The 27,047-nt window shown below is 37.6% G+C and overlaps 1 protein-coding gene across 3 annotated transcripts in view; it reads right to left on the bottom strand.

The window, feature by feature from the left end:
* The window catches only part of POMGNT1 (protein O-linked mannose N-acetylglucosaminyltransferase 1 (beta 1,2-)), a 33,338-nt gene extending 6,496 nt beyond the window's left edge, over window positions 1–26,842 (bottom strand). For 2 of the 3 annotated variants that reach the window (XM_058176822.1, XM_058176823.1), the window contains exons 1-20: window positions 26,620–26,842; window positions 25,046–25,242; window positions 19,461–19,566; window positions 18,536–18,651; window positions 17,754–17,819; window positions 16,337–16,450; window positions 15,766–15,883; window positions 15,193–15,291; window positions 14,065–14,192; window positions 12,913–12,983; window positions 12,221–12,296; window positions 10,540–10,623; window positions 9,874–9,915; window positions 9,426–9,484; window positions 8,787–8,859; window positions 8,528–8,656; window positions 6,602–6,727; window positions 5,379–5,443; window positions 1,312–1,356; window positions 570–705 (exon numbers count right to left, since the gene is read on the bottom strand). In XM_058176822.1, coding sequence (XP_058032805.1) covers window positions 570–705; window positions 1,312–1,356; window positions 5,379–5,443; window positions 6,602–6,727; window positions 8,528–8,656; window positions 8,787–8,859; window positions 9,426–9,484; window positions 9,874–9,915; window positions 10,540–10,623; window positions 12,221–12,296; window positions 12,913–12,983; window positions 14,065–14,192; window positions 15,193–15,291; window positions 15,766–15,883; window positions 16,337–16,450; window positions 17,754–17,819; window positions 18,536–18,651; window positions 19,461–19,566; window positions 25,046–25,156 — 1,764 coding nt within the window. In that variant the 5' untranslated portion in view covers window positions 25,157–25,242; window positions 26,620–26,842. Of the gene's footprint in view, window positions 1–569; window positions 706–1,311; window positions 1,357–2,836; window positions 3,013–5,378; window positions 5,444–6,601; window positions 6,728–8,527; window positions 8,657–8,786; window positions 8,860–9,425; window positions 9,485–9,873; window positions 9,916–10,539; window positions 10,624–12,220; window positions 12,297–12,912; window positions 12,984–14,064; window positions 14,193–15,192; window positions 15,292–15,765; window positions 15,884–16,336; window positions 16,451–17,753; window positions 17,820–18,535; window positions 18,652–19,460; window positions 19,567–25,045; window positions 25,243–26,619 lie in introns of those variants that run through there. The other variant, XR_009154372.1, reaches the window with a different exon arrangement.
* Between the last annotated feature and the right edge of the window lie 205 nt (window positions 26,843–27,047).

Raw genomic sequence — 27,047 nt, 5'->3', positions numbered from 1 at the left:
TTAAACAGGCTTTAATGATGGGTTTTCTTTTCTTTTTATCCTGTTATCTTTTTACCCATTATTAAACCAAGTATTCCTACAAAATGATTTAGATTTGTACATGGCAAAAGCTACTAGAATATTCTATACTTTTTAATGGAAAGTACAAATAATTCCTCCTGTAAAAGAATGGTAAGTTAAGTTATGGGTGTATGAATCAATGTTAAAACCAGGTTTAAAAAATAATAATAAATCTGATAGAGAATTTAACTGAATGTGGGAGCTATTATTGGTTTATAACTTTGTAAACAGATTTGTATGACATCTCAAGTTCATTTCCTCCTAACATAAACTTTTAACATTTACGGTAGCTTTTTTCCCTTTTTTTATGGTTTTCTAAAGTCATTAAAATTTCCAAGTCAGAAAAAAGTTATTGCTTTTTAATTAGCTTATAATGTATAAGTTAAATCATAATGACTAAAGCGGGTAATGACTATATAACAATATGACTTATTGATTTATTTTAACACTTTTTTCAACTTTCATATCGCTATATTTTAAAAAGTAGGTTATCTCTGTCTGAAAAATACCTTGGCAAGCTGAGTCCAAGTTGTGAAATCTGCCTCCTGCTCCATCTTTATGTACATCACGTAGGTTTTCCCTTCAGTGTCTGGGACAAAAGAATCCTCACAAGGATTTTTGCTATGATCTAGAACTTCAGCCTCACTGAAGAAATGGGTGAAAATAAGAAGATCAGAGAGGGCAAGCAGACAGAAAAGTCCGTAACATGAAGCAAATGCCACATTAAAGATACAAAACAGGAACATGCAATAAAAAAAAAAAATTAACTGGCTTTGAGAGATAATAAAATTCCTTTCTTATTTCACAATCAAATTTTTAATGGGTATGCTAGTTGCCAAATTGGCCACAATGCTCTTCTTCTTCTTCTTTTTTTTTTACATTTATATCCCGCTCTTCTCCGGAGACTCAGGGCGGCTTACAGTGTGTAAGGCAATAGTCTCATTCTATTTGTATATTTACAAAGTCAACTTATTGCCCCCCCAACAATCTGGGTCCTCATTTTACCTACCTTATAAAGGATGGAAGGCTGAGTCAACCTTGGACCTGGTGGGACTAGAACCTGCAGTAATTGCAGGCAGCTGTGTTTTAATAACAGGCTTCTAACAGCCTGAGCCACACCGCGGCCTGAGCCAGCACCTTTCAGGCATTTACCAGCATTTCATAATTCCAGTCCCAATATTTTGGACATTAGATCAGGCCATATAAGACATTCACCTCTCTATCAGTTTCATTGTTTAACACATAAGGTACCTGAGCAGACGATGAAGTTCAATTTCATATGCATCTTTCTTTAAACTATACAATAGAAAGAGAAATAAAAAGTCAGAACTGAAATTGAATTGCTTTACACTCTATAGAGCAGGGGTGTCAAACTCGATTTCATTGAGGGCCGCATCAGGGTTGCTTGACCTCGGGGTGGGTGGGTGGGTAGGGAGGCGTGGCAAGGGCGGGCGTGGCCAGTTTGACATCACTCTTGTCTGGGCACCTGTGGTGGTCTGAGCACTCTGCTAGTGAAAATGGGCTCTCAAGTTTCATTTTCTGCTGCGACGACTTCCTGCAACCCTCTGCCAGTGAAAATGGAGTTCGGGAAGGCCATGAGCGGCCTTCCCGAGCTCCATTTTCGCTGGCAGAACCACCACAGGCCAGTTCTTTACTGTTTCCAGGGCAGCCCTGCGGGCCAGATCTAAGCACACCAGGGAGTTTGACACCCCTGCTATAAAGGGTTGGAACATTTGGCATACTATAAGACCGTGTCACTAAAAATGGCTGATTTGCAGCAGTGCATTTACTTCTCCCATCTCCACATTTTGCTGCAAATGAGGTTCTAGAAAATGAGGCCTCAACATTTGCTCCCATTTTCAAAAAAAACGCAACCCTCAGAAACAAGAGGAAAAAGCAGAATCTTCTGGCGTTGATATGTGTGTGTTTGTGTTTACACAGAGCTCAAATAATAATGGCAGAGAATGACTGCAGAGATAAACCAACCCAGTAAATGCTGCAGCTACTAAGGCAGGTACTGTTAATCCCAAATCTTCCACTCCATTCTTTTTTGTAAAGGCATTTTATAGTCATGCGGCTGTTGCTCAAATGTGATACACAATTTGAAGTGCTTTTTTATTTATTTATTTATTTTAATGTACACTCATTTTTCCATGACAAAATGCTTTTCCTCCTGCAAATACACACGGAAGCCCCTATTAAACCATTAGCCAGCTGCACCAAACTAATTGCTCTTATATTTCTGCTCTTCTTTTTTTTTTAAAAATATACTTTATTGAACTTTTTTACATTAAAAGCATAAAAAAAGGAAAAAGAAAAGCTTATATCATTTAACAGCTATTTGTGGTGTTTTTCATCTGACAATAATCTGTGCAATAATGACAAACATTAAATTCTACATATTTGTATTCTTATTTTATCTATTGATTATGCTTAGTAACTAAATATTCCTATCTCCTTTCCATCCATCCATACCACCGTTCCCATATACCATAAAATACTGATGTCTCTTTACCCTTCAGACTCAGAGTTAGTTTGTCCATTTCAGCGCAATTCATAATCTTTTGTATAATAAGTCTCTCTGAGGGCACACATGGCTGTTTCCAACATTGAGCAAAAGCCATCCTAGCAGCAGTTAATATATGTAGTATTAAATATTTTATACTCTTCAAGTATTTTTTTTTAAAAGTCCCCAATAAAAAAAGTTCAGGTTCTAGATCCAATTGTTCATTCGTAATTTCTTGTAGCCACTTTTTAATTTTTAACCAATATTTACGTGATTCGGGGCAGGACCACCACATATGGTAATATGTTCCATCTTTAGTAAGCCAACTCAGTAATCTTTAGTAAGCCAACTCAGTAAGCTCAAACTGCCCAAGGAGCTGCTGATCCAATTCTACAGAGGAATTATTGAGTCTGTCATTTGCACCTCTATAACTGTCTGGTTCAGTTCTGCAACCCAACAAGAAAAACACAGACTTCAGAGGATAATTAGAACTGCAGAAAAAATAATTGCTACCAACCTGCCTTCCATTGAGGACCTGTATACTGCACGAATCAAGAAGAGGGCCGTGAAAATATTCGCAGATCCCTCGCATCCTGGACATAAACTGTTTCAACTCCTACCCTCAAAACGACGCTATAGAGCACTGCACACCAGAACAACTAGACACAAGAACAGTTTTTCCAAGGCCATCACTCTGCTAAACAAATAATTCCCTCAATACTGTCAGACTATTTACTGAATCTGCACTACTATTAATCGTTTCATAGTTCCCATCACCAATCTCTTTCCACTTATGACTGTATGACTATAACTTGTTGCTGGCAATCCTTATGATTTATATTGATATATTGATCATCAATTGTGTTGTAAATGTTGTACCTTGATGAACGTATCTTTTCTTTTATGTACACTGAGAGCATATGCACCAAGACAAATTCCTTGTGTGTCCAATCACACTTGGCCAATATTCTATTCTATTCTATTCTATTCTATTCTATTCTATTCTATTCTATTCTATTCTATTCTATTCTATTCTATTCTATTCTATTCTATTTTTACATTTCCAGCATATGGGAGACATTCTGGGATACATTTTCGCTAGTCTCGAAGGGGGCAGGTGCCACCTGTAGAACATTTTATATGCATTTTCTTTGTATGCTGCTGATTTTGTTAATTTATAATTTCTGTTCCATATTTTCTCCCAATCTGATAAATTTATGTTATGTCCAATATTTTGGCCCCATGCAATCATACATCCTTTCACTACTTCTTCTTCCAATTCTACTTCTAGCAAGTATTTATAAATTTGGGTAATATTTTTTTTGTCTGGCCCTAGTAAAATTTTATCTAATTGCTGTGGTTTAAGATATATTCCATATTCTTTTATATCTTGTTTGTATCGATTTTGTAACTGAAGATAGGCCCACCAGTCAACCCGTAGTCCTTGTTCTTGGAGGTCCTGTAGTGTTTTTAATTTTCCATGAATATCTAATAGATCTTTATATTTTAGCATTTTATTCAAATCTAAATTATTTGGGTGAATCATCGCTTCCATTGTGGATAGCCAAATTGGGATTTTTATATAGTGTTTCTTTTTAACTTTAATCCAATTGTTTATTAGGGAATCTCTAATCAAATGTCTGTGGAAATATTTTTTGTTTCATATGGCCTGTTTCCCACAGGAAGGCATGCCATCCTCTCTGTAGGTCGTGGCCTTCTATAGCTAGTATTCTTTTATTCTTTAAATTAATCCAGTCTTTTAACCAAACTAGTGTTGCTGCACTATAATATAATTCCCAATTTGGTAATCCAAATCCTCCTCTGCTCTTCATATCTTGTAGATATTTCATTTTTATTCTAGGTTTTTTCCCCTGCCAAATAAATTTTCCAATTGTTTTATTAAGGTCGTTAAAAAAGATCTTTTCTAATTTGACTGGAACAGTCTGAAACAAATATAGTAATTTTGGTAGTATGGACATCTTTACGGCTGCTATTCTTCCTAATAGTGACAGCTGCATCTTCTTCCACAATTCTAAATCTTTTTTTGTTTCTTGTAATAATTTGTTGTAGTTATTCTCCTTTATTGCTTTACAATGCGCTGTCAACCATATCCCTAAGTATTTGATTTTTCTTGTTGTTTGAAGTCCAAGTGATCTTTCCAGTTCTATTGTTTGTGGTTCTGTTAAATTTTTCGGTAGAAGTTTCGTTTTCTGTCTATTAATTTTCTGCCCTGCTACAGTTCCATATCTTTCTAATTCCTTAATTAGTGCTTGTCCTCTCTCTAGTGGTTCTTCAATGATAAAAGCCAAATCATCTGCAAACGCTTGCAGTTTATATTCTTCACTTCTAATTTTCAATCCTTTTATTTCTGTCTAATTCGTTCTAGTAATACCTCTAATGAAAATATAAAGAACAGAGGGTTTCTGCTCTTCTATTTTTATTCCATTCTTTCTTCTTGTTCCTGGTGTTCATGAACTGATATGGAACATTTATAGATGCATATTTGTTTGAACCAAACCAGAAGCTGCCAGCAGTCAACCACTGAATTATAATTTACAAGTCTACCTTGGTTAGGCATTAGTAAACAGTCCCTCCATTAATCCAAATCCTTGCTGTCTGAAAATGGTAAGGGAATCTAGGGTTTGCTGTCAAGAGTATTATATTAGGGTTGATCTTGACTTGCTCATGTTCCTCAAGTTCTCAGGTATGGCTACATTCATATTAGTGAGTTGCCTACCTAAGAAAGCTTATGGTTAGGTCAGAAGGTGTCCATGTTAGCTTGTTCTCCATATTCTCTACGTACTGAACTTACCTCTCCACATTCTTAAGCTGTACATTGGGGACTGTGTTGAACTTGTGCTTTTTGAAATAGGCTTCCTGGGAAAATATGAATGGAAAAAAAAAGGCGGTTTCAAGTATCATTTACCCTAACCTTCCACTTGTTCTTCCAAAGTACAGCAGGGGCAGCACCATCGATACTGCTGCTGCACCCGAAGATTTGCAAGGAAAATATTTTCCATCATGTCCAAAGAAGAACAACTGCAGCTAAACCATCTCATTTGTTTCATAGATAAGGCTAAAAGCAATTATTGGGGAGAGCTGTACCTAGTGAACAAACTGCTGAGTTTTGCTTATCAATGTTTGACTAAACGGACAAATTGCAAACATTGGGATTAGGGAATATAGCAACTGAAGATGATATTGATTGCTTTCTTGGGTCAGTTTATTGTCTAGTCTAGTCCTCTATTCTATTACCTAAAACAGTTAGGTCAATTTTTTCTGGGTGCTCACAAGCAAGAGGGCTTCTTCCATCCCACAAGATGAAGCTTTAAAAGCTACTTTGCCCATCCAGAGAAATTTCATTTACTTATAATGGTCTTTGAATACTAATACGGGAGACTATTAGCATAGACTATTAAAAAACCACCTTCTGCTCCTTCCAGAATTATGCTACCATTGGTAGACATTGTCTGAAAGGCAAGGAAGCACATGAAACTGAACAATCTAACCGTGCTTCTTCTCCAATTGAAACCGCTCAATACCTACATAGCAATGGTGAAATCTGAACCGGTTTACTACCGGTTCACTGGCTGCGCATGTGCATTGCACGCACATTGTGCACCACACAACAAATGCGAGGTGCGCACATGCGCAGTGCACGCCAAAAGGAGGCATGGAGTAAGTAGAGCAGCATGCGTGGGGGTGTGTATGATCAGCTGTGACACGCAATTTTTTTTTTACTTTTAAAAGCATTTTTTTGCAACCTATTTGGCTGAAGAGGTTGTAAAAAAATGCTTTTAAAAGTAAAAAAAGGCTCTGACGATCGCCTGGCTCAACTGGGCATGGGTGGGGGGGGGCGAAGGGGAGGGATTTTTGCTACCAGTTCTCCGAACCACCCGCGCCATCGCTACCGGATTGGCCGATCCGGTCCGAACCGGGAGCATTTCACCCCTGCTACACAGGCTATTTTGTGAATAAATAAGGATATGAGCAAGAGCTAGTATTTCTGCATTTGAGTTTAGCAGGGTCACTCACATGGAAGTAGCCATTCATGTTGAGGCCAACAATGCCAAAGTGATACGAACGGGACACGTCTGGGATGAGGCATTCCCGGCCTTTCCGCTGTTCTGGCATGCGCATCCACATGTCCCAGTCCCAAAGCTGAGAGAAGAAAGCAGGCAAAATACAACCCGGAGAAGAAGCTTTTATCTGAGAGCAACTTATTTTGCTGCAGCCACCATAAGCATTAGCATTGCATTAAAATACCCTTGAAGTTTGAAGCGGAAGATAACTCAACCCAAGTTTCAGATGTAGGCTCTTATTATTTCTCAATTTTGAAAATGGAATGTATCCTGGCACTAACGCTCAAGAGATTTCTGTTCCAACACATACTTTATATGTAAGCATAAATTCTGGATGAAATGAGAATACTTTTTGTTGTGTTTGATTTCAGTTATTTTCTTTGGCATTAGAAGTCGGGCCATTTTAGAATCCCTGACTAATGTAATTATATAGCATTAGTTTAGGCATTTGCTAGTCATATAATGGTCCTTGATTAGTATTATTTTTTAAATAGACTGGATATTATAGAGTTAGAAAATGGCAAGTCAATATCTTTTCTTTTTTTTCCCCCTTTTCTTTCCCCCCCATTTCTCTTCCCTCTCCCCCTCCCCTATTTTTTCTATTATTTGTTTTCTTTGTATGCTACATTATAAACTGATAAATGGGAGAAAATGGCAAGTCACTGAGTTTATTGAATAAAACCTAAATGCTCCAAAACTGCATTTCCCCTTTCTTCTAATGCTTTCATTGTTCTTCTATATCCCACATTTTTTAAAACACATGCATGCTCTCACTGTGATATTTAAATTGCATGAACAGTTGGGAACGATGTGAAGTTGTTAGAAAATACATAAGCATGCATGATAAAATGTTATTTAAGTATGTTAATTGTTAGATCAGATTAAGCATTCTCAATTGCTTTGCCAAGGCCAATCAATAAAATGACTTCTAAGCAGATGGTAGATGGAGGCACAGCAACAGCTTGCTAATGCTTGCCTTTATGAAGAGTTTCTTTAGAAGAAAAAACTGAATCTGCCTTTCTCAGCCTAGGTCCTCCAAATCTGTTCTCTCTGAGCATAGTGGTTGGAAATGATTAGAAGTGGAATTCAATGTATTTGGAAGACATCAGATTAGAAGAGGCCAGTACATTGGCTCACTATTATTATTAAAGCAGCAGGTCTTTTAAATAGCTATCATGAAGTCAGTTATTTTAATAGCAAAAACAATAGCACTTAGGCTTATATACTTCTTCACAGTGCTTTACAGCCCTCTCTAAGTGGTTTACAGAGCCAGCATATTGCCCCCAACAATCTAGGTCCTTATTTTACCGACCTCGGAAGGATGGAAGGCTTCCTTTTATTCTGTTCTATTGAAACCTTGATGTGCCAGGAATTTTTTCTTCCTGGCTTTTTGTTCAACTCTAGATGATTTGAGGGACAATTCACAATTGCTTAAATCTTAAAATCTTATACATTTATGTGTATAAGCATAAAAAATAAAAATAAAGCCTTTCCAATAATAACTTTTCTCAATTAAGGAAGCTTTTCAACTGCAGTGTTGAAGCAGGTCTCCTGAACCTGGGTTGCACTTATACACTATATGGATACACTATATGGATTTCATCTTCTAGAATTTCTCAGCCAACATGGTCTTTAGTAATAATGCTGAGTTTACTTATTTGGAAATTGCAAAGATCAGAAAGAGTACACTAGAGGGCCCCATAATCCCAATGATGCAAGAAAAGCTACCATTAACTCATTATGAATACCAGAGGATAGTAATGCAAAACTGGCCATCAACCTAACACACACACACACACACACACACACACACACACACACACACACACACACACAGTCTTATTCAGTAAGGAAAAACAACCTGTGAAAATAGACTGACCTTCTCTGGTGTTGGCCACTTGGGCTCCAATTCATCCTTATACAGAGTCTTTCTTAGCACCCAGCCCAGGCCTGGCATGGTCTCTACACGATACAGAAGTGAAGGGTCCTCAGCGGTATGTTCGTATCCCTAATTAACAAAAGAGAAAGATTTAGGAAATCTTCCCCAACAGGAAACTTGTCACACAGTCCTTCATCCAAGTTTGGGAGAATGAGGTAAAATGTGATAAGAGGGAGCATCAGGATAACATATAACTAACCTGGTCATTCCAAGCAGAGATGCAATATAAGCTATCATCTTCTTCCAGCAAATAGATAGACTGGCTTAGAAAGCTAAGAAAATGGAGAAGAATTTCAAAGAACAAGCCAATACTGATTTGATTTATGAAAGCAATGCTGTGAATTGCTTAAGATTGAAGCATTCTTTTAAAAAGGAGATTTCTTGGGACAAAGGCACTAGCGAAGCACTAGTGAAACTAATGATACGAATAAGTTACATGAACTAAATATGGTCTCACTTTGAATTGGAATTGGAAAATGGGATACTGAACAAGCTTCAAACATATGCAGACATTTTGTATAAGATCTAGAGACTCGTTTTGTGTTAAAATGCTAATCCATACTTCTCAGTGAAAAGACTTTTTCTGAGTCAGCTTGCATACTGTGATCTAAGTTATCTTCCCTGACCATCAGAATTTTTTCTGATGGGCTTGATGGAGGAACTCTCATCCTACAGTATCTCCCTTGCAATGGAGTTATACTTCCATTGCCAATGAATGTCAATGTATTCATCTAAAACTGGCCAGCCACACTGACAGAAGAAGGTATCAGGACCCAGCTGCAATTCTTTGCTGGCAAAACAAAATAGGACCAAGTTAGAAAATGAATTCAATTAATACCTGAAGAAATCAATGGAAATGTCCAAGTCTTCTTCCAACACCACAGCAAACTTTGCATCCTACAAAACAATCAGGATAGAAGGGAACCTACAGTGTTTCAAATTTATATACACATTTTCACTCAGTGTAAGAATTTCTGAAAAATTTCTGACAATCCAGCAATGTATTATCTTCACCAAATAATAAGAACATTCCTTTTTCAGTAACAACTAAATAATCAAAACCTGCATTTCTAAAAAGCATGGCATTATGGATATTTGCCATCATGTTATGTTTACGTAAAACAGCCTCTGTGACTTTCAGGTTTGCGTTAGGTACTTATTACTATAACTCCTTTAATTAACTAAAACTAACTCTCAGTAGTTACATAGGAGAGCATATTCCAAAGCAGAATTTTCCTAAATGAATAGTCCTCTCTAGACTGGCAAAAATAGAAGAGCTGACGTACCGGGTGCAAGTTGAATGTTGCAGTCAAACTGGCCTTGTAGTGCTATATGGAGACAAAAGAAGGAGTAAGAATGGCATTTCTCGAAATCTGTTTATTCCTATAAATATGGTAATACTGGCATAATGTTTTAATAGTTTTAATCTTAAACTGGGTTTTTATTGGGTTTTTTAAAATCTTTTATAATTTTAAATTTAAACTTTTAATTATCAGACTTTTGTAATTTGCTAGGTTTTAATTGTTGGTTTTAATTGTATTTGTATTGTGTTTTATTTTTGGCTGTACACCGCCCTGAGTCCTTCGGGAGAAGGGTGGTATAAAAATTTAATAAATAATAATAATAATAATAATAATAATAATAATAATAATAATAATAATAATAATACCAATAGAGTCATTACTGAAAAGCTACTTTTTAGAACATTCAGACCAACCATCTTTATCTCTTGGCTTCGTTTGTGCCTCAAAGCAAGAATGATACATACCCTGCATTTCCAGCCATACAAAGCTGACGAATTCAAGCCCAGACTGCCAATGGAGAGCCAAGGCTTGTGCTTGAGCTCATCCACCACAAATCAGTCTGGAGGATAACAAGTACAGAATAGGATTTCTAATGGAGTTCATGGCTTAATGGAAGCAGCAGTCAAGGCAATGAAATGAGCCACTCACTTGAGAGACTCTTGCATTTTTAATGCTGATGGGCGTGTGCTGGATTCCCTTCAGGCCAAATAATTCAACTACATCCATTGGCTCCTGGAAAAGAAGGAAATGTGGGTGGTAAATAAAGTTTTCTGAACTGTGCTCATTCGTTTTCATCTTCCAGGTTGGATACAAACCTTCTTCTATTTTAGAGATTTCTGGGATTGAACCAATTTTTTCTAGAATAGGGATAAACAACCTGTGGCCTCTAATTTTTCATTATACTTCTCAGTGGGTTCCGAAACTATTAATGATTAATAATAATAATTTATCAATATTTTGAGGCAGGAGATACATGAAGTGAAAGCTGTACACAGTTCTTAATTTTGTATTAGTGTTTTGCCCACCGTGATCCCCAGGCTTTCAAAATGTATTGCGTTCTGTTTCTGACCTACAGTTGACCCATATCTTAGAACTTCACCTTTCAGATCCTCAACCCAAGATGCATAACTTCATGTAACTAATGAAAATTACTGTCTGCTTCTACAAAAATAAGAATTACCATCTAAATTCCTATACATAATGTTCCTTATCTTTTCTAAATGGCACATTAGCATATTTTATTATAGACATAATATGTTTTTATAATATGTTTCTTCAATGCCAAACACTGAGGGCTCTTTATTTGCACACGGAATACAAGTTGTTAATTTTGTTCAGAGAAAAACAGAAGTAGATCAGAATATATATTCTATTTGCATTTTATTAAGTAGTTACATCACAGTTTCAAAGAGAGTAGATTATGTTATAGGGATAGCCAAAGGCAGATACTGGGCTGAACAAAGCGCTTGAAATAGTCTTTGAAAAAAGGGTATGACTCATAGCTTTGTTTCACTATTATTATTATTATTATTCAAATTTTATTATTATTATTCAAATTTATTATTCAAATGGCATTGTATAAAATACATTGTATTGTATACATTGTATAAAATACAATTTACAATTAAGTATCTCAGTAGTTAGATGGTGTCAACCTTATTATAGATCTGGTCAATTGCTGAGGGATCTAGTTAAGATTGATTTCTGAAGTCTACAAAGATCCCAAGGCTTCGCATCTAGAAGTTTCTCATCTATAAAAAAATTCTCATACATGCATAAGCATAAAACTGAATCATTCAGTGCCTTAAAGACTTGCTTTCATGCTGCCCTTCTTAGCCAGGTGACACAGTTGCTATGGCAACAAAACAACTCTGCAAAGGAGTATCTACCATGTGAATAGAGGTATTCCTTTTGAGGAAGGAGAACAGCTCTGCTGTAGGGATCAACAAACCTAAGTCTGAGTCGAACCATACCAGTTAGTAAATACTACTATTGCCCCCAGAACAAATTTCATGACAGAGCACAAAGAAAAGAAGTAGTATTAGTAATATAAGGCACAGAACAAACAAAATCCCCCAGTGTTTTTAGCTAAAATATATTTGCAATGCTCAGATAAAGATGGCTCTTTTAAAATTCCCATATTGTACAGTGCAACAATATGAAAGGTGATTAGTGAAGATATAGTAGGGTAGCAACTTTAATTCAAATTAAATTTTAAATTTGTCCTGGCCTAATTCTTCCAAAGGTCACCCAAGTGCTGTAACTGGACCCCCCCACAAAGTTACACACCTTCAAAGTAGAAGTAGATCCACTCTTCCTGGTGACTTACCTCATAATATCCATCAATAAAAACTGTTATCATTTGAGGATTGACCCCTTGTGCTGATAGAAGAGACCGCAGCATTCTAAAGAGAAAAGAGTTAACATATTTGCTGTGATTCCCAGAAAGCTTTTTAATGTATTCCAAGAATATACATCTAATACTAGATTAACACTTAGTATTACTGATATAAACTTGACTAACCTTTTTTCATGTTAATCTCAAATTATGTATTGTATGCCACTCAAGAGTTGACTGTTCAGAATATAAATTGTTTACAAATAAACAAAGTATGAGATTTGCAGGATCTCAGAATTACATTTTTGTTCTATTAAAGGTGAAATCTTCCAGTTGACATTGGATGTGACAACTGTATGCTTTCCTTTTTCCTTCCTTCCGGGACAGAATACTTTGTTTGTTTAGAGCATGGGTGTCAAACTTGCAGCATCATGTTGCTGTCATGTGATATATCATTACATTTTCCCCCTTCACGGAGCTGGAGTGGGCGTGGCCTGCACGTGACGTATCCAGCCCACAGCCCACCAGTTTGACACTCGTGGTTTAGAGGGACAAAATCAAGAAAACTTGACCACATCATTTGGGAATTGGAGATTATGTTCCAACAGACACTAGGCAGGCAAGAAATATGAATTCTCCACTTTATGTTGCATAGCAGTTACTTTGTCTCTACTGTCTCTCACCTGTACAGGTAGTTAGGTCTATTCCCTGCAATGACAGCAACAGGTACATCAAAAACTTTGTTGTCTTTCAGCTAAAAAAGGAACACCAGAAACAGAATTTTAAGATAGACCGTCAACACCTCTTTCCCCCTCATTGCTTCATTTATTTTTGTCTGTTCTTTTACACTTGAACATTTAAGGCAGTGTTTTTCAACTTTGGCAATCTGAGGATATATGGTCTTCAACTCCCAGAATGGATGGCTGGGGAAATCAGGGAATTGAAATCCATGCATCTTCAAATTACCAAAATTGAGAAAAACTGACTGAAGTGGAAAACTGGGAATAGCTAAAGAATGTATAAGCAATTTTTCCTGGCCTGTACTCTCAAGACTTAGATTACGAACTCAAACCAATATTGTCTGACCACTGCCAGAATTAGGATTGTATAAGTATATTTTAAAATTAAAAAATTTCAGAATTCTGAAAAGATTCCCAGTAGTATTTATATTTGTCTCATGTATCTCAAATTCAGAGAAGTAGGCAGTTGGCAAAGAAAGGAGGAGATTGGAAATAAAGTAAAAGTCAGAAAAGGTAAAAAAAAAAATAGGTAAGGCATGAAGGACAAATACAACAATCAGATAAACATAAAAGATCATTTTAAAATTGTTGAGCCTCTGGTGGCTCAACAGACTAAGACAGTCTGTTATTAATACAGCTGCTTACAATCACTGCAAGTTCAAGTTCCACCAGGCCCAAGGTTGACTCAGCCTTCCATCCTTTGTAAGGTAGGTAAAATGAGGACTCAGATTGTTGGGGGCAATAAATTGACTTTGTATATAATATACAAATGGATGAAGACTATTGCTTAACATAGCGTAAGCCGCCCTGAGTCTTCGGAGAAGGGCGGGATATAAATGCAAATAAATAAAATAAATAAATAAATAAAAAATCTGACTCCCAACTACACAATCTGGTAAACATTCTTTCTTTCTATCTATCTATCTATCTATCTATCTATCTATCTATCTATCTATCTATCTATCTATCTATCTATCTATTCATCCATCCATCCATCTCACATTAAATATTTGATAGGTCAGTTAAATCTATGTAATTAGATAGAAATTTTGTTTTTAGAAAGAGTTGGTGAAGAAGGGCCATTATTATACTTACTGGATCAGGATTGAACTCTATAGGTGTAGGATCTTTACAGCTGCAGACACTTCCATAACCTTCCACTTTGCTGCAAAAACGCTTTCGCCGTCGATTCAACTCAGAATCTGGCCAATGGCATTCTGCTTCTGTGGAATACATCACATGTATGCATATGATTAGCTTGAGATATAGGAGAGTTTTGAAATAGAAAGCCTTTTATCAGTTTATGTTATATTTATGTTATATATTTTATCAGTTTATAGCGGGTGTCAGTCTACTATGAAGATGTAGCACGACCACGAAGCCAAACAACAGCAATGCAGCTCACCAGCTCAAATCCCCCTGCAACACAGACTAAACTGACCACAACCAAGCCCCCACCGAAACAGGACACACCCCCAGCCAATCAGAGCACAAAAAAAAACCCCAGCCAATCAGAGCACAGCCAAGCTTGCACCCAATCAGTTCAAACCCCCACTAGCAGTTAAAAGGAAGAAACAGCTGCGATCACACATTGCTCCCAGAAGCACGAAGCTGAAGCCTGAAGATGACAAATGAGACTTCGTCGAAACGTCACCAAGACACTTCCAATTTTACATGGGAGAAAACCCGAACAACCAAAGACCTACATAGAAACACCCGTGAAAACCTCAGAAACAAATATATATATATATATGCAGTTGTTAAGCAAATCCATCTCCCCCATGGACTTTGCTTGTCAGAAGCTAACTGAGAAGTTGGCGTAGGGTGACCTTGGAAGGGTGCAACCATCATAAATGGGTATCTGTTGCCAAGCACCCAACTTTTGATCATATGACTGTGGGGATGCTCCAACAGTCATAAGGGTCAGGATTGATCCTACGTCTCTTTTTTAGGGCCATTGTAATTTTGAAATGGTTGCTGAGCAAATGTTTGTAAGTTGAGGATCACTTGTATTATACTGAGTAGAAAGTAAATCTATCCTTGGTTCAGATTTCCAATACTTGTGTCACAAAATACTTGACAATTTTTATCCCACTTCAGTAGAAACTTTACTAGTTTTAGTCTTCTTCCTCAATTCTTTACCTCAGCCAGGTTCCTGATTTCCTAGCTTTAAAACTGTTCAAGAGTAGTACTACTACTCCTTCTTGGGAATCAATATCATACCTTCCACAGAGGTTAATTGGACTTCCGTTTTCAGTAAGACTGGCTCTCCCCATGATGAGAGTAGTGCCGACTTGGCATGCTTCTCGCCATAGACTTCACCTACAGAGAACACAACACATTATGGTCAATAGGCAGCCAATACCATTCACTAATTTGGCTTGTCCACTATTAGAACCCTGATGCTGTCAGTAATCTTACTTTTTCACTAGATTCCTTTGGATATATTTATAGTGCAAAAGAAAGATTAACAAAATATCCCTCTATCGGACTCAGAGTAGGAGGAGATAAAGACATCCTCAACTGTTGTAAAAGAGGGAAAATTGGTTTGGATATGAAACATTGCAGCTGCCTATGCCCACTCCCCCATATTTTTAACAGAAAAAGTCCTCAGCTTCTCATGCTCCAATTTAATGGGGCTGAGAAGTTCCAATATCATGAATATACGAAAAACAAGAAGCTAGAGCAGAGCCAAATACTTGGCTTGATTAATACTATACTTCTCCTTGAAAAAGTTAAAACCCTCTCCTGTGTCCCTTTCTCCCTTGGAGATTTGTGCCCCTGCTCAGTTCTGACCTCCTTTTTTCCCCACAAATGTCCACATGTCTCGCCAGCTGAGGGAAGTTGCAATCTGGCTCCCTAAACTCTTCAGAAGACTCTTGGCTGTGTCTTTAAGGTGGAAGGAGCCCTCATCCTGAAAAGGAAGAAATCCCACAATATTAATACAGATACATGGTTTATATATTCTTTAAGCATAAAGAATCGTTTGATGCTGCCTTGGTTCTTTTAAGCTAAAGCTCCATTAAAAAAAAACACCAACAACTGGTAATAAGAGGTCAAAGTAGGACTTGGTTTTTTTGCTTTTCTAGTGTGTTGTATAATTTAAAATTAAATACATACAAAATTACAAGATTAAATTTTCAAATGCAATCCATAAAATTAATGTTTAACAGTAGCACAATCCCCTTTTCTTCTCTATCGCAGTATTTCTAGCTTCATTAGACTATGTTCCAGTGAAACTAGAAATTTAATTTTTGTTAAATTTCGGTTATCTGAAAGAAAGAAAGAAAGAAAGAAAGAAAGAAAGAAAGAAAGAAAGAAAGAAAGAAAGAAAGAAAGAAAGTTTACACCACCAATTTCAACTTACCTTAATCGTGAAAATAAGGATGCGACCCTTGGCTACCATGTTGAGGAACAGAACCATGGCCTCATCTTCATGGGGAGAATAGGTGTCAAAAACCCGCTTTGCCATCACGTGGCCCTACAAAACGATCCAAAATGGTGTTAGATCACTTCTTCTCAAATTGTGACCTTCCAAATATGTTGGGACCGCACCTCTTTTTTTTTTTTTTGAGAACTGCAGTTGAGACAATGATATACAACAGATTTTGTTTAAAGATAAGGACAAACTTCCTGATTTGCACAAAACAGATTTTGTTTAAAGATAAGGACAAACTTCCTGATTTGCACAACAATGTAATAGTCTATCTACAGAGGTTGTGGACTTTCTGTTGATGGAGATTTTTAAGAAGAGACTGAGCAGCCACCTGTCATGGATGGTTTAATCAGCTTTCCTGATAATTGCAAAGGTTAGGATTAGATTATCCTTATGGCCCCTTCCAACTCTTTAAAATTCTATGTCTGCAACAGAGGAAATATTTTAAAAACGTCTGGCAATTTTTTCCCAGAATATTTCTGCCTTCTCCTCCCCATTTTAATGTTGTATCCTAGCATGTATTATCCCAGTTCATTTTCTTAAAGAAAAGTGATAGGAACATCTGTCACATTCAGGCAACTGTGGAGAGCTCACTGGCTATAAAAGCAAGACTTCCCAGCCACACATCTTACACATTTATGAAGAAAGAGGGGAAGTTGGCATTTAAAAATTCCTTCCCTAGTAAAGGAGCTTACTGGAAATACAGAATGGTGAGTGCCTTTTTACTATAGCCAGTTGGGGAATGTAGTCACCCATGGTAAGCTCACTGAATTGGGTGAAGTCTTGTGTAATTCAGGGAGGATAGCATACAGGTAGTCCTTGACTTATGACCATAACTGAGCCTGCAATTACGGTCCTCAATCATGGTCATGTGAATGCAGGCCACTGTAAAAAGCCATAAATGCAGGCCAGTTTCAAAATGTGGTCACAGGATGGCAGAATCCAGATCATAAGTACCTTTTTTTTGGGGGGGGTTTGCATTATAACTTCAAATGGTTTCTAAACAACTGGTTGTAAGTCAAGGATTACCTTTATTACTAAGTGTTCCTTTTACACTTAGCTTTAGTTTTGGGGAACACAGGCCACGCATAATTCTAGAGGTCTAGAAACTTGCTCAAACCTTCAGTGGAGTTAAAAGACTTTTCTACAACTCTGACCCAGAACTCTGAATCCAGAACTCTGTCCAAAATAATCTACCCCAAAATACATCTTTTTTTTTGGACTTCAGTGATGGCTGAAGAATAGTTTTGTGGAAATGCAAGAAACTCCACATTGCCTTTGTCTTTTTGTCAGGAAAAAGAAGCATATTGATCTCACTGAGGTCAGATTTATGTTCTTCATCACTTACTGTGGCCTGATTTAACACAATGACATGGATGCCTCTGCCTTGTTCCCGGGCTTCATCTTCTAAAACCTGGACAGTAACAAAAACAATTGTTATCGAACGACCCTTTTCAACCTGTTACCCTTATCAGTCCTCCCCTGTTTCTTGTACATCATTTTCTTCCAGCAATTTTCTACAGTGATGTTCTGTAACCCAGAATCTGAACTAGCTTTTGTAACTTAGTTGTGCTCTTTATTCCTAACATAATCCAGCATGTTGGAAAGAGTTATGGTCAGTTTTTATACGAATAATTTGGAAGGTGAGGAATAAAAGCATTATAAGGTGAAAGCAACTCATGAAATTGTTTCATGATATGCATATGTATATAAGTGGGTATGTAGACACATAGGGCAAACAGACTATAACTTTCCCGTACTCCTTGCAAAACCATTATTCTTGTAAATTGCAATCAGAAAATGTTCTCACTTCCTATTAATGAACAGACTGCTCTTTAAAAAAATAATTGTTTTGTTACTTCATCGTGACTATATCCACTTAGAAATTTTATTAAAAAATAAAAGGCTATCCAAAGTCACAAAATGAGTATCGCATATTCATATTTTAAAATTACTAAATATACTTACTGGCCTAATAGGACATAATAAAACTGAAAGCCAGAATACACACAGACACATTGGGTCAAATAATGCAGGAAGAGACTGTCCAATTCTCCTTCATAGTAAACCATATGAGAATTTATTATTGCCCTGATTCTTGTATTTTACAGCTGCAGTGCAGATTCTCACCGTGGTCCCATCAACTGCAACATAAACCTTGGAGCGACTGGAATAGACCTCAATGTCCAGAATTTTTCTGCTATTGATAGGCCGCCGAGGAATCTCTAGCTTCTGCAAACTTTCATCTAGGAAATGAGAGAGCACCATATTTTTAGATTCTCATGGTCATATGTTTCATGCTCTTATCCTCTTGTAATCTCCCTTTAGATCAGAGGTCTCCAACTTGGCAACTTTGAGCCTGGAGGACTTTGACTCCCAGAATTCCCAGCCAGATGTTGAAGTCCGCCAGGCTTTAAAGTTGCCAAGGTTAGAGACTCCTGCTTTAGATTATGAAAGGCCTTCTCTATACTACCTCCAACAGTGACCATTCATTGCTATGACAATAATGAAAAAAATAAGTGTGACTATTTCTCACATTCACGTCAGATTTGTAAAGCAAAGGAAAGCTGAAAGATTGTAAGCATAGTTGGGATATCACTTAGTGACTGTTTTGCGTAACAACAGAGTTGCCAGTCCCAAATGTGGTTGCCAAACGAGGACTAGCTACATAGCAACAGATATGGTGATGCTGATTCATGAAAGTATCGATAGAACATTTGATGTGGAGGCATGTGGAATTATCTCCCAAAGGACATCATGTTATCTATATAAAAAGAAAACCAACATTTTCCTTCCACTTAGCTTTTAACAGCCTGCGTGTAAGATTAAAGACTTCAACTGAGTGTTACTTGGTTTTAAAATTCTAATTGTAAATTTAGACCATGTTCAATGCTCCTATAACTAGGAATATGGGATGGGATTCACTAGTAAGCAATGTTGTATGGAAAATTCTATTCTCCTACCATAGAAAAGTCTACATTCCCTTTCTCCCAGAACGTGACTACCAATCATACAGTACATTCTATACCACCATCTAATCACATTTCCTGCTCACCATAATCCTGAGCTGATTCTTCTTCTTCATTGGCTGCTCTTCTAGTGTCCAAGATCAACTTTATGTTCACAATAACAGTTACCAGCAAGAAAAGGACCGCCCCCATCTGTAAGACAAGGCTCCTTTATTAGATTAAGAAAAAATAGATTTGGAAAACCTGATGCTTAAAATGTCTACATGGTGAAAACACAGATTTTTATGCTAGACATAACAGGAAGGACATGGTGCTGGAAAAATGAATGACAAGAGTTTTTGGACTTCTTTGTTGAACTCTCCCATAGTTCTTTAGGGATGAAATTTAGTTCCTGCTTCCATTTACCCCTATTTTCTTCTTTAAAAAAATGTCTCATTTTGTATATTTGCTGGCTTTTCTATCATTGTGTATAATGTCTTCCTTTATCATGTATAAGGATGAAATAAGAGGAAAATATTGAGTGTCCTGCAGGTTATATCCAGATTTCTATAATAAGTAGCCAGCTGTTTATTCCTTAAAACTGGATCCTGACTTTTAGTGATAGAAATCAATTTTTGGATTAAGTGTCTTATGACATAAATATGGAATGTTTTCCATCATTTACTAATGGAAATAAATGTGCCATATAGCTCTTTAAGTGAACTGCATTCACATACCTTAATAATAGTTGTGACAATAGTACGTCATGTCATACATTCATCTGTGTTTAGTATCACCCTTAAAATACACTTAAAATATAACCCTGACCTCTCCCCACCATGCATTTAAATGACCCTGAGACCTTGGCATCTGAATGCTTAAAGAACAACTCCCAGAATTGCCATCCCATATGGTCTTTGCTGTCTGAAGAACTCTATAATTTATACCACAACAGGTTCAAAAAGGCTGCCTTCCCTGACAAACTATGAACAGATTTTAGGGTAGTGAAAACAAACTACTCGATAGGAATATGGAGTCATGGCATAGATGCAAAGCGCAGTAAGATTTTCTTAGAGAAGCATCCACAATATACTATCCATGAAACAAAAGGCTGTGTAATAGAAGGCACAGTCTCAGAGAAGAGTGCTGTCTCTACAAAATGAGCATCATTTATACTCCTTTCTCATCTCAGAGAAAACCCCAAATTAACGCTCACTGAATTTTACTTATAAAATCAGAATGTCTCTTTTTGTTCAGTCTATCTTCATGCTTGTTCTCTTTCATGACAATAGCCCTAAAAGTAGAGTAACAGTCCTTAGCTTTTGTGGACTGTGGACAGACGTTAAATCTTGAGAATGTACTGTGTGGTTGCCAGGATGACAAACTGACAAGTCTAGAAGAAAAGTAACTTGCTGAAGAGAATAAACACATATAAAGGCAGAGTCTGACCATCAAACATAATTTTTATTTTATGTTATAGCACTGATGGCTCTCATACAGTAATTGTGAACTACTTGCCAAATGACCAGCACTAGAAAGTCTCTATAATTGCAGCAAAATTCTGTCCCATCACTATGACAATTAGAAGCTTTTGCTTTCCTCAGGTGGTTGTAGTGAATAGATTTTCATTAGATGCTATGTCATATATTTTTTAACTTCCCTGTGTTTCTGTCTTGGATTTCACATCAATAATCTTAGGACTTAATCACTAATCTTTATCTGTGGATCAGGATTTACATCTCATCTAAAATATATTATAGATGGAAATCAGAAAGATTTAGAGACATCCGGTGTATTTCAAATAGTGATATCTGATGGGGATTAAAGTCAGCTTGGAACATCTCTGAAGAAGTGGGGACAATATTGAAGCTGAGAATCCAACCAGAGGGCAGACACCTGCTAATGAAATCTCTTCAGATCAAGAAGCAATTGCGAGATAAGCCCATCTGTACTCCAGACAGCTGCTCCTCAGGAGTGAACTGCATGAACAAAAGTTTTTGAAATAAATTCCTGAGTCGAGCAGCTAGGAGTTGCGGTATTCCATCTTCACCCACAACTGCATTGCAGTCTATATGGACATTAAATCCAACCAGACTAAATTCTTAGCCACTTTTGAATGTAATTAATCTATAGGTAGAATTTCTCTTTGCAGCAACACCCCCCCCCCAAAGTTAGTGTAACTTTTTTTTCTATATTACAAAAATAAAAGAGACTAAGATTCAGAGGTTCAGGAAATGTTGTCACAAAATTTAAGCAACAAATGATTTAAGAATTTTTTAAAGAAACAGACAAAGGGGACAGTAACTTTTATTTTTACTGTGCTTATTTTTGATGAAAAAATGCTTTTGTATAAACTTGAATTAAGGTAGCCAAATGGATTAGACCTTCATGGGAATGCTTTCCGTTTTAAGGTTAAAAATAAGACAAAGATGTTAATAAAAATATGAAAATGCAAAATAAAATAAAATTTACAAATAAAATCGGCTTCAAAACTGAGAAACAAAGCATTTGGGCATGACATTGAAAAAATATGAATTGTTTCTTCATTTTATTACAATATTTCTCCCAACAAGATATTCTAAAATCATTTAACTACATATCCTACAATTCATATGCTTACGTATGTTCAAATTTTCTTAATTTCCTACTGGACACAAAATCTCCCCACAAGAAACCAATTTCTCCTATACTTAATTTATCTAACCAGGAAAAGAAAGTCACTCTTGCTCTCATTATATGGTAACAAAGTGCTATGTGCAGAATACGTCACATTTGTAGAACCTATTGTATGGTACTACAATGATTAAGCCTCTGGTGATGAAGGTACAAAGAGTATATAGGTTTCTATGGGAACCTGAACTTGAAAAGTCCAGTCTACATGTAGCTAAGGTGTCAGGATCTCCCACAGCACTGACAGCTCTGTATTAAATTTGCTATTTTAAGACACTGGGATACAGACAAGATATTGCAATACATTTGTCATACCTTCCTGACTGCTGCACTGTCAGTCTCTAGACTGTAGTAGGATAAATTTATCCCCTTTTTGTAGGAAGATAAAATGTCTAAGAAATCCATTATTAGTCACAAATCATCAGCGGTAAGTCCAAAACAGAATTGCAAACTGTGATTCAGAAAGCCATTTTCTATCCCGTGTTCTCCTACAAATGTTTAATGACTTGGACTTGGGAGGCTCAGAGCGGTCTACATAAGGAAAAATTGATTTGGTTATATAATAGGTGAAGGGTGTAAGAGAAACCCAGATTTCTCCAGTTCACTTCAGATCATTTTTGGGGTCCTTAGGTGAATACATTTGTTTCATCTGGAACTACTGGCATGGAACTACTGCAACCTACCTAGCATCACATAAAAATGGCTATTAGTCCAGTGGCTTTTGATCATGACAATCACAACCACCATGGAGCTGGAAGTCTGCCAACTTCAAGTGTGCACATTTATCTCAACATATCAACATATGGATCACATGCACATTAGAATGTATTTTTGGAAAGAAGGAGGGAAGGAAGGAAAGGAATATTTTTTTTTACTTTATAAAACCTTAGCCTTTTCTTTAAAAATCATAGCCCTTCCTCATAAATCTGCTCACTAAGGTAACCAATGCACATTACTTAAAAAGCAACCAAACTCAAACCAGACAGTAGCCATAATAGGATTTTGTATCAGAAATAGCTCCAAAGATTTACTGTATATCAGTGCAGGACCACCACCAGGATTTCAACTGGATAAATCAATTAATGAAGGCTTTATTGTTCTTAGTGGTTAAATGATGAACTGCTGCTATTCTCTCAGCCAGTACTACAACTTTGAAGTACATGTATATAACCTGACAAAAAGGAGATAATCAAGACATATGGCCACCTGCTTGAGGAGGGGATTGGACCAGAATAGTGGTCTCCAACCTTTTGGGCACCAGGGATCAGTTCCATGGAGAAACGTTTTCCACAGACCTGAAGGGGCCATGGTTTTGCATACTGTCTGCATCCCATGGATGAGGTTTGCTTGTTTGCACAGACCAGTCGCTGGCATGCCACGGATCAGTGCCAGGCCACGGACCGGGGGCTGGGGACTCCTGGACTAGAAGACTTCCAAGGTCCCTTCCAACTCTGTTGTTCTGTTATATGAATCTGCTTAAATAAACTAATTATCGTCCATATCCAATGGCATGGAACTTTCTGCAAGCATTAATAGGGTTCTCAGCAGGAACTTTTGCCCATCCTATTTCTTGCCAGCAAAAATACCTGGGTACCAAGTTGCTTTAACGAAAAGGAAAAGAACAAAGAACACCCTAGGTTATGCCTGGTTTCCAATCTCTTTTCATATGCAGCACAACCATCACTTCTGAATAAGGCGTAATTGGCTTGATTACACATGCTACAGTACAAAGTTTGCATTACAATCTGCAACAGACCCATTCAACTGTTTGGCTAAAGCCAGAAAAGCAATGCACATGAGTTTTAGATCTATCAATATACACAGATAAATCACATGTGAAGGTGAAGGCAAAGAAAATTCTATGTTCAGACAGACAATAGAGACTGGATACATTGTAGTATCAGTGAGTTTCAATGAATCTACAAAAAAGTTCAGCCTAGTTCCTGCTAGGAAGCTTCTGTGAAGCACAGATATCCTCTTAAGGCAACCTTACTTGTTCTGGATTTAAAATACTAACACATCGTCCCCAATGTAGGACTACTACTCTGAAAATGCTGGTGGGGAATTTACAGTCCAGAGTATTTAAAAATCATTACTAAAACAGGATTTGTAGCAAGTGGGATACAAATTACTATGTTACAAAAGGACCTTCATTTCCCCTGAAGTGAGGTTGGCCCTAATCCTTTTGGTCTTCTAGAAAGGCCTCAAAACAGGATGGTTGTTTTTCCATCAGCCTGGGAATTTCCTGGTTGCAGGGAGCCCATGTGTAAACTGAACCATGCAGACCATTCTGAATCTAACCTTCTTGCGATTTTCTCCTTGTGTTTAATTATATAAGTATTTTGAGTGGTTTTATTATATGTTCTAATTCTTGATTTTTATTGTACTCTGCCCAGTCATCTTGTGTACAGACTTCTATTCCTGTGTAAGGTCTGAACCATTCCTTCCTTTTTAAAATATGCAGTCCATACTATCAAAAAAAAGGATACAATTTATGAATTGTAATTATCAGATGTATCAATCTGGAAATGGTTTTAAAACCCTTTAAATATTTAATGCAAAGTGCATGCAACTGGCCTTTAGGCAGAAAAACAAACTAAACAGAAAAAAACTAGGTGAATGTCCAAAAGAAACAAGTTCAGATTATATGACCTTGTCAGATACATTAAAGAGATACAAATGTCTTAATGTTCCATGCTGAGTAATTCTTACTGAAACATGAGCTTTCATAGCCTGTACTCTTGCCTGAAGATCAGCTTGAATTATAATAGATCTGCTAGCTTGCAAAATCCTACACCATCCTGTCTTTCCAAAGTAGTGCGTCCATTTGGGTAAATATGCTCTTGAGGCTATATAAAGAATATCACCTCCACGTGATTCCATTTCAAGGATTACTGTTCCTTAAACACCATAATCCAGAAGAATATAAAGCCAAGATCTTTGCTAATCATCTTATCAGATATAATGTTCCCCATTACCAAAATATCTAAACAGAAGGGCGGTGAGTAGGGCTTCTTCTCACCTGACACACTCTTCTGAGTGCCCTTTGATTTGTCAACTTGTACTTCCAGGCCAGGTACCAGCTGCGTTTCTTCCACGGCTTGGGTTGTGGGTTAGGCTTCCATTCATCCATCACAGCAGGGCAAAAAGGACAGCAGTAGATAACATGAGGTAACTCTCACCATCTGCTCTTCTCTAGTTGAATTCTTCAAGTTAAACCTGTCAGGACAAAGTAAACAAATAAAATGAAAGGAAGAGCTGGTCATATTTAGATTTAAATATCTGAGAGAATGTCACTAGGTTTTGCTGTTTTTTTTAAACCCCAAGTTTGCACAATATTTCATTAACATAATTTATTCTGGGCAGCATACTTGGAAGTTTGCAGAATGTATCCGTGTGACAAGGACAGACTGGAAGGAATGACAATGAATTCTTTGTCAGGGAAAACTAAAAGAAGAATGAAGACTGTTGAGCATGGACTCAGGCAAAGGACCTTGAGTTTTATGCCACATGTCCCCCCAAAAATCATAGTTATTATATTCATATTGTGTACGTATATGTGCAATCCCAGCCCCAGAAAACGTATTTTTCAGATTAACAGAACCTTCTGTAGATGTTGGTGACAAGCAGAAAATGGGATGGGGAGGCAAAATTTTAGAGGCATCCAGAAAATGTTGTCCCATTTCCATTCTCAGAAAGATAAAATTAAAAGAAAAAAACTGAACATGCTAGAAATGGCATGGGGGCTGATCTAAGTTTGCAATGTTTGTTAAAGAACCAGATCTAGCTGGTTCTGAATTTCCCATATAGAACCATCCTCCAACACTGCTAAGTGTTCTTCTATGAATTGCCTTCCAGATCTCTACAGATCTCTAGAACACACATCAAAGTGATAAATATTATAGATTTTTTTCATCCTTTAGAATCAGCATCTGTGATAAGGCTTCATCGCCCTAAGGATATTTTCTAGAGGATGTTTTTTTTTTAAATAGCTTCTTCCTCAATCTGCCATCATCTTCAAATCCCATGGAGCTCTTTCACACCCCAGCCAAACATTCTAAAAATTTATAAGGGGCAACACATGTACAAACCATCCGTTTTATACCACCCATAACATTTTTCAACCCTTCTCACAAATTACCCCAAAAAAGCAAGCACATATCAAGAGTTACATTCATCAAGGAAACGGGAATGCCGCCTGGAGCTCTTGAATAAAAGGCGGAGGAGCCTTCAGCAAAACAAAAACAAGCAGAAATCCCCACGCAGAAGAGGAGGGAGGGAGAGAGAAGAAAGATAGCATTGGCTACCAAAGAAAGGAGCCGGCCATCCTACCATTGTCTCAAACCAAACCCCACGCGTGGGCCGATCTCTTTTCTCCTATCACCCGCCCGTTAATAAACCAGACGGATTTGGAAGCGCTGTTAAAAGGGGAAACGAATTAATAAGACGGAGGAACCGGTCCCCCCAGAAAACAATCGGAAGGGAGTGGATGGTGATGATGATGATGCAAAATGAATCGTCAGAGTCTGAGAAGGGACATTCCCCCCACTCCCGCTTTCTCCAAGCGAAACCCTTTCCTTTTCACACCCCACTCACCGGCGCTGAGCCCCGCCACGCCAGCCGCGGAGCTTTCTCCATAGCCCGGCGCCGCGCACGCAAGAACTCCAGCCGTCCGCTTGCACGAGCGCGGGTGGAACCACAGCTGTCGAAACACCCTTTCACACCGAAAAGCTGAAATGAAGGCGCCGCTCCGCTTCCGGCGCGGGATATAAGGTTAGAAGCCCGGGTCTTAAAGGAGACGGCTCAAAAGCAAGGCAACCGGCCAGGTTGGGGTAGACGGGGGTGGGGGGGGGGCGCAAGGCGGAGCGTCCGGAGAGGAGGCGGGGCATCTCTTGCTTTTCAATTCAGGTCGGAAACCAGTCGCAAGAAAAGAGCCCGCATGGCACAACCTGCGATTGGTTATCTCGGTTGTCTATTCAAGTTGCGGCCACTCCTTTGAAAGAGGGCGCGGGGGGGAGGCGAGA

This window comes from Ahaetulla prasina, chromosome 3, assembly GCF_028640845.1.
Source record: "Ahaetulla prasina isolate Xishuangbanna chromosome 3, ASM2864084v1, whole genome shotgun sequence".
In the NCBI taxonomy this organism is placed as follows: Eukaryota; Metazoa; Chordata; class Lepidosauria; order Squamata; family Colubridae; genus Ahaetulla; species Ahaetulla prasina.
The sequence above is the reverse complement of the archived record's forward strand: the minus strand, read 5'-3'. Positions and strand labels throughout refer to the sequence as shown.